The following is a 14,255-nucleotide window of genomic DNA, read 5'->3' as shown; positions in this document are numbered from 1 at the left end:
GAGCACACGTTACGGTGTAATTTCAACAGTACGAAAAATATATTTATTGTCCTAGGATAATGTTGCCCACAGTGTTGCCAAACGTATATTTGCAACTTGTAAATATCAGTGGTTCATAAAAATATAATAAACGTTCAATTTAGGCTTCCGTAGATCGATCAGATATCTCGATTTTACGACGATTCTCTGTGGAGGAGAAAATGTTTATTTTGGCGTTAGGAAACCGCATAAAAGAGGGCCCGCAAAAATGAAGCAATCACTTTATTTCCTTCTCAACGATTTAATACAATTTTCTTATGCATTCGTATATTTTACAATCTCACATATATATTTTCAATATTTTGGACTGTGCAGTTTCCAGCGTAGTTTCGTTACACTCGGACACATCAAGCATCGCGAATATTTCACGCCAATGTGTCATGGTACGGAATAATTAAAATCTATTAATCTCTGATAAAATGCTTCTGTTTTTCTTATTTTCTATATATGACCTGTCTCCTTTTTTCCTTTCCTTCTACCTTGCAAAACATTCCGTGTAGTCAAACTCGTCGGTGTACACGCTACAGTGATTTCTCTATATATGTCGCCAAGGCCTGGATGATAAACGTCGCGGTATCATTCCCACTACCGTAAGGGGTCACGTGAGGGGTCACGAAGCTCGAGAGACCTCGGACGTCGAGGAGTGTAAACATAACATGGTAAGCATAACTCCTGGACAATACATGACGCTGGAAAGACCCGTGTTGTTGACATATATCGAGAATTCACTGTACTGAGAGTGTTATTCCTTTCGTGCAAAATAAAACACTGACGAATTTGACTACCAAGAGTAACTCGCGACAGTTTCACTCTGAAATGGACACGCAGCCTAACCGAACGATGGAAATAAAGAGACGAGTATCGATCATAATGCGTTCTTACAAAATATCGGTTACGATTTCGGTTAACAACTAGCAGAAGCTACCCTTAACAACTAAGGAGAATTCTTTGATCTGACGAAAGATCGTCGAGATCCTTCGTCGAGCACATGGTCGTCGGAATTCGGACGCTTGTTACGTTATAACATGGCAAACAAAGCGCGCGATACTTTATTTATTAGAGAACATGATCATCTGTGGTTCTAGCTACCTTTCTTTCTTTGTTATTTCTTCATCGAATTTATTTCGAGATATGTCAAGGATTGAATATGCATGCAGACTATAGTTCGCGAGGCGATCGTATTGCGATTCGAGCGTCGCGTCAATTATTCGTGGAACACGACAGACATAAATTGTAATTTTATGTAAACTAATTACAATTCTGTTTAGCGAGCGCGTTCAACGTTTCGGCAGGCATTTTGCTATCTCCGGAATCGCAGCACTCGTTTCGTTTCCAATTTCTTCTACTCTTCAAAGAGTAACAATTTCATTATTGCTAACCTCTATCTCGACAATTGATTGTTTAATCGAGCGATAAACCTCGTTTATCGATATATTTGGGGATACTAATTTGTTATTTGCTTTCAGGTTCATCGACACGAAGAGTCGTCGCTACGAATGACGCATTTTAAACTAGCTCCAATAATTGTAACATATTTACATAAAAAAATGAATCATTATAACAGAAAATAAAATTGAATTCACAATGAAATCCCGAATATCATAATCTTCCCCTCAAAACTAACAGCGAAAATCAGCGGCGCGCTTGAATCGCAAATACGATCGCGACGCCATACTTTGTGTGACTATACAAAAACAGTGACTAGCTTAAAATTATGATTATACGAACGGTATCTATTGTCATAAACAACGGCCGCCAACGATCTGCGCCGTTGTGCGTCTGTCGCTGTACATCTTTTACACGAGGAGGAATGGTTCGATGCGCAGTAATTAACATTTTGTCGCTGTACAATCATGCTTGTGCGTAAGTATCTCCAGTTACCTGGACCACGTCCACGCATGGAAGTTAGAAATCTTTTACATACATAACAGGGCTGCTGATAAAGATTCTCTGGCGTACAAAGCGTCTCGGACGAGCATCATACAAACATAGCTACTAAAACATAATTCACCCAAAAGTGAATTATGATTCCGAAACGGAAAAACAATTTTTGAAATGCGTTAATTTCAAAACACCGTGGAAGATTTTTCCGCGATGTTTCCACGAATCGTTCGTAGTAGACGGTTTCAAATTTTTATAATTTAAAATAGAAAACCGAAGACATAGACCTCGAAAGTTAAACAAATTGCACTAATGATCCAATCACAGGATTTGGAATTTATATTAATTTTTTAAGGATTTGTATTCCATATTGCGACAGCATTTTAGCTACAATTCATTAAGATCGCTTTTTAGCAACGTTTCAATAAAATCATTAGGTCCCGAAAAAAAGTTTTACGGGTTTCAAGTTTAAAGATTGAAGACTGCTTGTAGAATCTGTAAAGTTTCACAACTTCGCTACTTTCGAACTTGTGTAGACATCGAGACGATTAAACAAGAAATTACCGCGTACCGATAGACGTTTAACAGTAGAATATTTTATTTTCACAATAAAACCGCAAGAGTGTTTTTCGGGTACCTAATGCTACCGCACGGATAAAATTCATTTGTGTAAATTCCATTCAGCAACTGTAGTTTATCCGCGATCCGATCACGAACAATTAAAGCATCTTCCGTTAAAAAATTTCGGAAGCCATATTTACGATTCAAATAATTCCTATCTCGATATCGTAAATATTACACTATATACGGTGAGAAATATCATTAGCTATTATATCGGCAGTGACACGGGTCGAAAATTGTTGTCGAGTAACAATCTCGTTGCCTACGGATTTGATCGGAGCTGTCCAACTAATATGTGACCCAAGGTACAACATTTTATAATCATTTTTATCTAGCTGTCTATGCGACGATATATACATATATATTTTTAAAACTTTATGCCTTCCCTAATATCTATCATTTCAAATTCAACAATTTTATCGTTAAAATTCTATTCTTCATTCACCGTTCAATATACAATAAGTTCTTTCCTTTTTTGGCACCTAAGCGACAAACAAAATTTTGCAGAACACTGTCCCCACAAGGTAAGAAGTTGGACAGCCTTGTGTTAAAATTGTATACTATAAACAGCGACGAAATATTCATATAAAAGTTCCTCTTTGTTTTGTGATCGGAAATCATTAGAAATTGACTTGATATTGGTGTCTATCTATTACATGGATTTCTTTGTTTGCCCTTTACGAGCTGCGACAATGATCTCATTCGACTTCAATGTTTATAAACGATCGACACGCACAAATAGTTTGCAACCATAGTTAGTGTCTCGCAAGTTAGGTGGATTGTACCACTGTGCCCTTATTACCAAAACGGTAGACGAACAGAGCATCTGAACCATACCTATAATCGAAGAGGATGAATGGTCCACAAAATGTCATTCAACGTGCGACTGTGCAGAATTGGCACAGTATTGCAAAAAGAGGGCAGCGTATGCTATTGTATAAATGATATCAGAAGAAGTACGGAATTTGTATAACATGAATGCGGCGTCAAGAACCCCGTACGTGCCCCATAGCATCGGATAATGTTCATAAGGGATGATGTAGGATGACAATGATTTAGAGAATCCTTAATTTTGTATTAATATAGTGTTCATGAGGACGTTCGGGGCACTAAATATTTTAAATATTCTGACAGCGATAAGGAGGCTCTGAAACTGAAGAATACATGGAATTGTCAATGATTGGGTTTTGGTGAGCTTATAGTGTTCATGATGAACGTAGAAAACTTGATCAACTTAACCAAGACCTTTTAAGTCAAAAAGAAATTTTTGTCGAGCCATTTTATCATCGGAATAGGTTCAGCCGTGAGAGCTATAGTGTTGCAACGATGAACAATAAAAATTTGCGACTTGAACGGAACACAGGTCCTTCGACGAATCTTGAATCGAAGCCACAGCGTACAGTTTGTTTGCTGATAAAAGTCCATTATACGTATATATATTTTATACATTATGCCCTATTCTGCACCTAGAACAGTCAGCAATTTAGGAGAAATCGCGTTAAACAACGACTCGCATGACTACGTCATCGCTACTGTTCAATGCACAGTCGACATAAAAAATTATGTCCTTTACATATATAATCTTCTAGTTAAATTGCACTGATTTGTTCGATAATTAGCTGCACATACCGAGCGTGGATAAATGCAATAAAGACGCAAACAAGTGAACGGAGCTGGATAATGTAGCAACAAGACTTTAAGCTAAAGAGTGTTAGTACGTTACCGCTCGATACACTCAAAACGTAAATCAACATTCTACATTTGATTTCTCAAATGGATTTATAGGCTAAAGATTATGTGCCGTTACTGCAATACATATACCTATGAACTGATTATAAAAAAAAGAGATATTTCACGGCGAATAATTTACGTGTACGTATAAAAAAAAAGAGACAGAACGAGTGGTCTGTAAGTGTGGATTAATAGAAAAATAATGATATGGGTAATCAAGTATTTGTGAAGAGAGTATACTAACTACAGTCGGACTTTCAACTCCTCCATTCTTTGCCGTATTCTTCGTCGCATTTCCTTGTATCTGGAAGTAAAGCAAATAAAGTTCAATTACACGTTCTGTTAATCGACGAACGTACATTTTGTTTGTATCTCTTCTGAAGAAAAGAATCTTACTTCTCCTTCAATAAACAAATTTGATGTTCCTCTTCGTAATGATAACGTTGTAAAATGCCGTGACACTCGGCCAATGAGAGATTAAGAAACTGCGCGACGTCGGAGCTGATCTCTGGCGTGGACAGTTTATCCACCAGAAACAGTCGCGCAACATTTTCGTGCGGGCCCAATACTACTCGAACTTCTAAGGGATATTCGTCCTCTCTCAGTCTACGTTGTTCTAAAAAGAAAAATGTTTAGCAAACCGGTATCGGTGAGATTAACAAACTCGCTGATGTTGTTTTATCAGAACCTACCCCCATTATCACGGACTACAAACAATGCAAAATTATCCGGCTTGGCGTCAACTTTATACTTGTCCAACATAAGGTTGATAACTTCTTGAGTGTTCACTAGGCTTGTAATCCACACGGACATTTGAGAGCCATGAGGAGGAGTAAAAAAACTGGTTTCACGATTATAGAAATGGCCGTTGATTGAACAACGACGCCGCAGACGGCTACGAGATTGTCGTCGACCTCCGGGTCGACGTCTGATAGCGGTAGAGCCTTGCTTCCGTCGTAAAACTACACCATCGAGCTAAAATATACCATAATTAAAATCATTGAAAGCTTGACATACGAGATAGGATAGAATAGATCTCGCGAAACAAATGTTAAAAACGCCCCACGCTAAACTTTCCGTTCAGGCCATGCGGAATTTTCGCTATTAGATGGTAGACAATCTATTAAACCGTGTTACAGCATTAATTTATGAGTTAATTATTACTTTTACTTTCATTGAGATTTTTAGAAGTAACAACATTAAGGAGCACTAAGCAGCGCATTAAGTGTATAAATATTACACACCTCCAAACCGCTGTCAGTGGACATTGTCATATTGTCATCTTCTCGAAACTGAAGAGAATTTACGGAATCCGTGTCACTATCTCGATGTCTCTGAAGGCAATCAGGTCCCGACATCGACCGATTTAATCCCTTCTCTATCCAACTATCGTCAGTGCTGATAGACCTATTACTGGACGTGTTCCTTTCCAAATTGTCAAAGTATTCTACTCTTCGAAGCGTTCCATTTCGATTCGGAGTTCCATGATAAATGGGTGTGTCAGTACTGGAAGAGCTGCCTATACTGTGCGTGGGCGTACTGGTTATACTGCTATCGTTACCCCGGCTTGTTTGATGATTTGGGCTACTAGTCTCTGAATTTTCGCGGGAGTCGGATTTTTCGAGACTTGATTGAGAGGAAAGCGGCATCGCCTCAGAACTGTTCTGTGAACTTATCGAAGGTAAGTTCTCAGGCATGGTCTGATATAATTTGTTTCCATCTTCGACTTTACGCTCTACCTGCAAAAGGAAACTTGAATAAGTAACAATATAAATTGAAATTGACATGTATATATAAAGAACAAAGTGGTATGCAACCTGTAGGAGCTCATCCAACTCGTCCCATTCCATAGTTTTCACATCCAATTTCATTGGCAAAGTCAGACTTTTGAGATGATCAGGAGAAGTTGGTGCAGATTTTGCTTCAGTTTCTGCATCCGGTTCTACTGTTTCCTTCACCGAATTATCCTCCTTTTCCTCATCTTCTACATTCTATAAGAAAATAACAAGAATAGATTAAAATATGTAACATTTTCAGTAATTGCACGTTGTTGTTTTAAACAGTAAATATGTACATCGGAAACACTGCGTCTGCACGAGTTTCTGTTCCGAGCTGTAACTACCGTACGTTGATCATCATCTTCTTTTAGGTGGATTACTCCTCTGACACCCCAATAAATTCGAAGTGCACCTTCTAATATTAATCGTCCATTGACCTAAGTAAGAAGAATTTAAACGACCGTGCTTTTCTGTATATGATTGTATAATATGAATATTATTATCACCTCACGACTTCTTATTCCACCACTTTTGCCTTCATAATACTGATTGAAAACTTTCAACCTTGACTCTAAGTGTGATCTAAATATCAAGAAAATGTAATTAATGTACCAGTTTATAGAATATATGATTTAATAGTTACACACCTTGGTAAAGATGGTCTAGCTTCTTTTTTTCCAAAACTAGTGTGTGATTCCACTCTTGTTCCGTGACCGAACAACTGCGGTCCAAACAATGCTCCGTAACAAGGTACATGGCAATATGGTACACCTTTGTGCTATGTAATAATGTATAAAGTAACGTTAAATATCACCTCATAATTAAAAACATGGTAATAGGACATTACCAAAATAATTTAGCAATATTATAATCTCTTGACGATAATAAAGAAATTTAAAGTATACCTCTGCATGCTGGCCAGGATTTAAACGTTTCCCACATTCTTCACAACGTAAACATTCTGGATGCCAATCATATCCCAATGACTGTTTTCGTTCAGCTAAAGATCCATCAATAGTTAAATTGATATCAAATATAGATTTGTTCTTGCAAATTTATTCATAAATGTAAAAGGTATTATATAGAAACTTTAATTCATGTAAACGTTCTACAACATATATTTACTTACACAGTGTTACTATACTAATTCTGCAATAATTTAAAATGAGTTTAATAAAGATAAAAATCATCAATTGTTACCAGCAGAATGCAGAGATAAATATTTATTTTTATAGATTATTTACTTCTTTTTTTAATACTTGATACATTATAATCTGTAAATTGTAACAATAAAAATACGTATATTTTTATGTTGTTTTTTTTTTTTAATTATGCGAAATATTTTAAACAAGAGTGGAATATCCTGTAAATACATGTACAAGTTAATTTTCAAATCACTTTTTTGTTTGAAAAACATATACATGTAACGTCCGCATAAAGAAAAATCAATTCGTTCTAATGACAAGAAACAGTTCTTGTCAAAATTAGTACGCCTTTTTAATATATGCGAAGATTGAGACTGACCGAAGTATACAGGTTTCCCACATTTATGGCACTTCCACATGACGACGAGCACTTTAGGGTTTCATAAAATAATGAAAACTAATTTTTGTAGAGTTTTAAACCATTTTGTTTATACTATATAGAGAGACAAATTGAAAATGACATGCGGGTTAATTGAAGATGTTACTAGTAAGGCAACCTTCCCTGAATAATGAACTTGTTCCTGTTTGGGTTCGAAAACTTATCAAATACTTGACTTATGTTGTACTTCTTTATCAGATTCATAGAGTATAAAACACGTAGAGAAGAAAATTATAATCTACAAATCTACATAGTATCAGAGTTCTGATAATATTCATCTGTATTAATTACCTTCCTAATACTATATTGCAGTATAATATTTTCCCTTACCAACCTATACAGTGGTGAAAAAACAATTTTTAATGCTGAGTATGGATTCAAAAAATGATTTAAACCATTTCGATACAGTCAATTTTTTCAACTTATGAAACTAGCCTTTATTTTGTAAAAAAAAGGTCCGTCAAATGAACGTAGCTTTAATATTAAGCAAAGTAATAAAATCAACGAATCAGATCTTAGTGCAACAAACAGAATCTTTCCAGATCTGTACAACTGGTTATGGTCAGCTGATTGTACTTTGTAAACATATTTGGTGTTCCTAAACTCATCTATGGCTACAATTGTTTAATAATTAAGCCACTTAAATTGCGTATAAAATGATCCGTTTAAAAAATATTGAAGCATATATAAGTACTTTATAATAATTTATAAAGATTTAGGTTTACATGCACATCCAATATTTACCAGATATTTCCTTTAGATTTTCCCAATATTTACCAAGGTAATTTCCTCTGTGTATTCGCCTTAAGATTCTTTTCATAAAAGCAACACTAATGGCGGGCTTGATGAATTTAACGGAAAATTTAAAAGTATGCCTACCGGTGTTTCAAAACTGTGAATGTAACGTTTTCATTCTTTATAAAACAAAAGTATACATTTAAAATGATAAAGATTATTGATAAGACAAAGTAAAACTTTTTTCATACAAGAAATCTTTGCTAGTGTGCTGATATATTGAAACAAATTTAAAATATACAGTGAAGACAGTATAGGTTAACTGTCGGAAGAAAACAAGACGATGCAGACAAACAAAAAGGGATATAAAGAATTGTTGATGCAGAGAATGTTCTTAGCTATAATCTCCACTATAGTAATACAATTTTTTCTTATATCAACGCTACTTCTAATTACAAATCTGAACACAAATTATGAGTCGTGGTTACAAAGTACTTGGACAGCGATAACCTCGTTTCGCATGTGGAGTTACTTTTGTATTCTTGCTACCGTTACGTTCTTTCAAGGAATCATTTGTAGCAAGAGCTTCTCAAATACCCCACCGTACATGAAAAGCAGATTCGCAAAATTTTGTGGAATGCTCACGTCGCAAAGCATTTTACTATGTGCTCTGCACGTTATCACCGGCGGTCTGCTTGTTTGGCTACATTTGTTAGTCAAAGGAGGCACATACAACTTTCTAACAACAGAATGCAAAGTAGTGTATGGAACTTGTTTGATGGAAGAACAGTACATTCTGTTCCTGAGTGGATTTTGGAGTGGATTATATTTTTTCTTAAAGACTAGTCTGTTTCGTATAAATTACTTAAAATTTCCTATTATATCGTTATCGAAAGTCTTCCGATTTAAGACAGAAATATGTTCGATGTTGCCGTCGTCGATGATAAAATGTGTATGGCCAGTTGTATATTATTTAGTTGCCTATTATTTCTTGGGTTCCTATTGTCGTTCTGTAATATTATTTCTTAGTTCTGCACAATTGGAAAGTGAACCGTTAAGCAGTATTTCGAATTTATTGAGCCTACCGTTGATCTTCCAATTATGGTTGTACCATTTGACTTATGTATTAACAATTGAAACCATGTACTTGCTTTTTGACTTGTATTTAACAGAGTGGGTTCCTTTTGACTTTAAGCAAAGTCAAATCTGTAGTAACGACGACTCTGGGATAACACTTACTGAAGCATTGTCTATGGATAAGATACCAATAATGCAACAGTTGGGCTATTTGGATTTAGTGACTATGGCACAGAAAGAGAAGTCGAGAAGAGGCATACTTTTCACATTGAGTCAACCCGGTGGTCATCCTTACAACTGGAATTGTATTGTAGAAAAATGTACTACTCTTATTAAGAAATTTTCGGACGATCTTAACACAGCATGTACTAAAATCCAAGAACCACTGACAATGTGTGCACCAACTTCAACGACAATAACAAAGAGCACAGCAATTCAAACAGGATATGTATACCGCATGCGTAATTTGGTAAGAGAAGAAACGCCAGTATCTGCTCAACAAGATGAGATAAAGAAATATGTTGAAAATGAATTATTCATTCAAAAATTCATAAAAACGAAATGGAACAATTTTCTGACATATTTACTATCTAAACCCTTGATCTCTTATATTTTTGGTGAAATCGAAGGTGGTCAAGTATGTCACATTTTATTCAATGGACAATCGATTATTTGGGCTGTTCAAGCTATCTCTTCTTTGGCTGTGTTATCATTAAGTGAGGATTCGTATGGAATCGTACAAAAAGATCTGCCGCTTATAATCAACACATTACTTGGTTTAAAACAAACACTTGATAAATTACAAAAATCGAATATTATGACGAAGAAACAAGGAGACGATAAATTTATTAAACAAATCTTTCAATCTCTATGTGCCACCACGAAACGGAGTATTTACAGAGTCGTCATAAATTTCGAAACTTACATCAGAGATTTGGCATTAGAACCAGCAACCATGGAGCATCTACACCATTTTCTTGTATACAGAGAATAAGTTTTGTAGTTTAATATTTGTGATCATTAATGTATGTATATATCGTCATGCTACAAAATAATTACAAAATCTAGGATACTATTCAAGAGCCAAATCATATTGTACTGTAAAAGTTGAACTACGGAGACTTCAAAACTATTTTTGTAATTGTTATATTTATGTATATAAGTTGTATTTGTCATCAGTCTTTTTTACTCATGCATTTATGGCCACTGAATAAAGTATCTGAAACTTTATATGAAATATAAGTTTGTATTGATGAATGTATGTGTGATAATACTACGAAACTTGTTATTTGTAAACTGTTGCAATAAATCGAATATTTTCCAAACAATGAAGTTTATTTTTCGATATGTATTTAGAAAATGGTTCGTAGACTAGTCTTAAAAAATATATAAAACAATCATTCATTTTACTATTTAAAAATATATTACATTTTTTTTAAAGCTTGTACAACACTAAGATTATAGAACAATTTGTCTCTCAACAAAAACCAGTTTTTCGATTGTACTTCTTGTAACGTGCTTAAATAATTTCTTAACGATTTGGTCTCCGTTATTGCAGTCCCGTGCCATTTTAGATACACGGATAAGTAAGCTTGTGCCAATTCGAAGTCTATTTTCTTTTCCATCATATAATGCATCATTTTCATAAATTGCAGTAATAAGGTGCTCGTTGTGTTTTCATCGGCTGAGAGTGACTGAACTTCAAAATCAATAGAAGTTGGGCTCATTTGTTTCAATTTCTCGATAACCCCGTCGAATTCGTCGTTCTTAACAGACAATAAGGCTTTGCTGAAAATAGTAATGTTCTGTAGGTCGGGATGTGTAACCACTTTTTTGTTTTCCTCTGTGTTTTTAACGTCGGAAAAGTCAAATTTCAGTTCTAATGATGCAACTGTCGGCAAGAAGAATGGAGCACTTTCCGGTGCTTTAGGTGCTTCGGTCGGTTTGTTTCGTTTTCTCACAATATCTATATTTAGTAGATTCTGCCATCTTGAATTAGCGATACCGGACATTGTAACGAGATCATTCTGCAATTGTTCAGGAGAAACATATTCTGGTTCTGATTCGATAAGCTCATCTTCTTCGATGTTGACAACTTCAACTACCGAACCAGGAAGACCGATCATAGGAATAGGATCGTCTTTATGTACTGCTTTTAATGAGATATGGGAATAAAGAGTACGGTTTGACCACAAATATATGCCGAGATTACATACATGTGTTGTTGCAAGAAATTCTCCAGTTGGAGAAAAATGTAACGATATACATGCTTCTGGAACCTAAAATATTATCATAAACCATTAATAAATCGCAGAATAAGTAAAAATATTTAAAATGTTCAAGTGCGGTAGAGCACTCTGCACACTGATTTTCATAAATGTATGTACATTTTAGAACACGTACCTGAAAAATATCTATTAGATTTGAAGAGGGAATATCCCATACGCAAATCGTACAATCCATTGATGCTGTTATTAACCATCTTGAATCTGGGTTAAAACATGCATCTGTTAATCGTCCCTCATGCCCTTCGAATCGACGTACAATTCTTCTTGTATCAAGATCTATCAATACGATACTAAAATCTTCCAAAGCAACTGCCACAAGAGAATTATCATTATGGTATCTCAACCATTCAATTGGTTCTTCCATTGCTAATGTTGTTTTTGGTTCTGTGACTCCTAGAAAATACATTCAGCAAATTACATTTATATAGATAATTAAATTACTCATATGTAGACAGAGATATTTACTTTTCCTACCTTTTCTTGGTTTAAAATCCCAAAATTTGATAAAACTGTCTATTCCAGCAGTAATTACAGTTTGATTCAGAGAATCTACCATTACACCTTTTACAGGGCCATTATGGGCACCCTTTTCTGATCCATAGCTGTTTCTATGAATTCCCGATTGTATATTAAACTTTTCTACATGGCCTGTATTGTAACCGATAATAACGAAATTTCCACATTTTGTCAAGCATACAGTAGTTGCAAAAACATTGCGGTTGCCTTTAAATTTCTCTGGAAATAGTTTGTGTTCTCCCATTTTTGCTTGATTGAATGACCACGTAGTAACTGTACCCAAGCCCGTGTGGGTCGCCACAATATTATCCCATTCTTTTTCCCTTGTTGTTTCTACAGCGAATGTAATTATCGGAGGCATCATCATAGGATCATTGACGGCTCTTCCTTTCTTTTTTGAAGCTTTCCTATTGAACGAAGCTCTTCCTAAACTTTTGTTTAATATTTCCGTGACTGTCGAAAATATTCTTAAAGAAGAGTCACTTCCAGCTGTTAGTATATTGTGACCTTCGTTTCCATAAAAACGTATCATAGTAGGAGGTTCTGAGTGAGCTTCTCTAATTCTCAAAAGTCTGCCAGCACCATCAGCTAAGTCAAATATCCATAGCTTCAAAGAATTGTCAGGTGACGACGATACTAACAGTGGCTCATTTGGTAAATACTTTAAACCAGTGACTCCTCCAAAGTGAGCCTTATGAAGTTGACTCTCTACTTTTTGTTCCTCCAAGTTCCAAAACACAATATGGCCTTCTAAGCTTCCTGTGGCCATAATTGGGTGACCATCTGTGCGGAAAGAAATGGATATGACAGCACCCCAATCTTGTATCAACTCGAAAAGACTTTCATCATATTTCAGATTGTGTAAGATGATTCTTCCAGTGCTTAAACCCACAGCTACAACATCTACCGCAGGGGCTTGTTCCAATGCTGTTACAGGAGTATTCCAACCGTTAAATATATAAATGGACTTCGCAACATTTAAATTCCATAATTGCAATTGGCCTTGTTCACTACCAAATAATACTTTGTTCATGTAAGTATTAGGATGAACTAGCGTAGTTATTTTAAAAACGTCATTGCTAAAGTTAAGCTGTACAACAAGCTCCTCTGACTTAATATCCCACACTTTAACATTGCTATCTTCGTCAACAGAAATTAAATGCGGACCAAAAGGTAAGAGGCTGTGGACTTCACTTTCGTGTCCTTTGTACGTATGCTTCAACTCTGTACCTCTTCGCCAAGCATAGATGACATTTTCGCATGCTGTATAAATGTGAAACCTGTCCGCTGATAAACATGTAATTTCACCTGGATGCGTTCCTGACACGCTAAGTAACGTGAAATGTGAACAGCCGTACGTGTGAAACGAATTACCCACGCATGTTACAACGAGATTTTCTTTTCGACGTTCAATATACCTTGTCACGAGAGGAATGTGATTACTGACATACCCTAATGCACGATTTTTAAAAAATATTTTACTATGCGCCATTCTTTCGTTTCATTAGACATCAAGACTAGTGTTTACACATGGAAAGTTAGGTTAAGGTATACAATCATGCTTTGAGGACATCAGCCGTGAATACCTCCATATTGAAAACTATGAACAATGCCTTTCTAAGATGGTATATCCAGTTATTCTTTTTATTTAAGTAAGCGTACCAAAAGGTGGCAGTTTTCAAATAAATTTGTGACAGTTTGTTTGAATATGTTATTGGACGATACGGAAACCACTTCGGCTCTGCGATTCTGTTGTCCTAATCGGCATCAAAAATATTGGATGATTGCAAAATTTCGTGCACGATTTTCAAAGACCTCAAGATCTTCTTTCAAGAAAAATCATGCAGTTTTTACGAGAAAGGATCCATCAGTGGCATTAGCTTGTAAACGTTGGGAGACAATTACAGAAAATGGTTGTGACTATATAATGATTAATAAAATTATTATGCTAAAAGCTCGATCTTCAGGTCCGTGCCATGATGATGCAGGTTCTGATCCAGGCTAA

The 14,255-nt window shown here is 35.6% G+C and overlaps 3 protein-coding genes across 3 annotated transcripts; 1 reads left to right on the top strand and 2 right to left on the bottom strand.

Moving 5' to 3' along the window:
• Positions 1 to 244: 244 nt before the first annotated feature.
• On the bottom strand, positions 245 to 7,793 carry Rassf (Ras association family member). Its single transcript, XM_076790909.1, has 10 exons — positions 7,575 to 7,793; positions 6,956 to 7,050; positions 6,698 to 6,828; positions 6,557 to 6,632; positions 6,347 to 6,487; positions 6,090 to 6,263; positions 5,517 to 6,011; positions 4,965 to 5,247; positions 4,669 to 4,888; positions 245 to 4,576 (listed from the first exon to the last, which is right to left on the bottom strand). Exons 1-10 carry the CDS (start codon positions 7,612 to 7,614, stop codon positions 4,516 to 4,518), a joined length of 1,716 nt encoding a protein of 571 aa, XP_076647024.1. The 5' UTR covers positions 7,615 to 7,793; the 3' UTR covers positions 245 to 4,515.
• Positions 7,794 to 8,471: 678 nt separating this feature from the next.
• Ndc1 (Nuclear division cycle 1) lies at positions 8,472 to 10,440 on the top strand. The gene has a single exon (XM_076790884.1). The coding sequence runs from the start codon at positions 8,713 to 8,715 to the stop codon at positions 10,438 to 10,440; it is 1,728 nt and encodes a 575-aa protein (XP_076646999.1). The 5' UTR covers positions 8,472 to 8,712.
• Positions 10,441 to 10,868: 428 nt separating this feature from the next.
• LOC143355774 (WD repeat-containing protein 36) lies at positions 10,869 to 13,999 on the bottom strand. Its single transcript, XM_076790883.1, has 3 exons — positions 12,209 to 13,999; positions 11,850 to 12,127; positions 10,869 to 11,725 (listed from the first exon to the last, which is right to left on the bottom strand). The coding sequence occupies exons 1-3, from the start codon at positions 13,740 to 13,742 to the stop codon at positions 10,871 to 10,873; spliced, it is 2,667 nt and encodes an 888-aa protein (XP_076646998.1). The 5' UTR covers positions 13,743 to 13,999; the 3' UTR covers positions 10,869 to 10,870.
• Between the last annotated feature and the right edge of the window lie 256 nt (positions 14,000 to 14,255).

The sequence above is a fragment of the Halictus rubicundus genome, chromosome 7, assembly GCF_050948215.1.
Source record: "Halictus rubicundus isolate RS-2024b chromosome 7, iyHalRubi1_principal, whole genome shotgun sequence".
NCBI lineage: Eukaryota > Metazoa > Arthropoda > Insecta > Hymenoptera > Halictidae > Halictus > Halictus rubicundus.
This window is presented reverse-complemented; position numbering and strand designations above follow the sequence as displayed.

What these genes read in the sequence shown, in the direction of transcription:
- Rassf (XM_076790909.1), bottom strand. Translation starts at nt 7,614, where the DNA reads ATGTGGAAGTGCCATAAATGTGGGAAACCTGTATACTTCG. An exon ending in ATCCTGGCCAGCATGCAGAG is followed by an intron (nt 6,829 to 6,955) that starts GTATACTTTAAA and finishes ATTATTACATAG; the next exon opens with CACAAAGGTGTACCATATTG. An exon ending in AGTTGGATGAGCTCCTACAG is followed by an intron (nt 6,012 to 6,089) that starts GTTGCATACCAC and finishes TTCCTTTTGCAG; the next exon opens with GTAGAGCGTAAAGTCGAAGA.
- Ndc1 (XM_076790884.1), top strand. Translation starts at nt 8,713, where the DNA reads ATGCAGACAAACAAAAAGGGATATAAAGAATTGTTGATGCAGAGAATG.
- LOC143355774 (XM_076790883.1), bottom strand. Translation starts at nt 13,742, where the DNA reads ATGGCGCATAGTAAAATATTTTTTAAAAATCGTGCATTAGGGTATGTC. An exon ending in GGATTTTAAACCAAGAAAAG is followed by an intron (nt 12,128 to 12,208) that starts GTAGGAAAAGTA and finishes TGTATTTTCTAG; the next exon opens with GAGTCACAGAACCAAAAACA. An exon ending in ATCTAATAGATATTTTTCAG is followed by an intron (nt 11,726 to 11,849) that starts GTACGTGTTCTA and finishes ATAATATTTTAG; the next exon opens with GTTCCAGAAGCATGTATATC.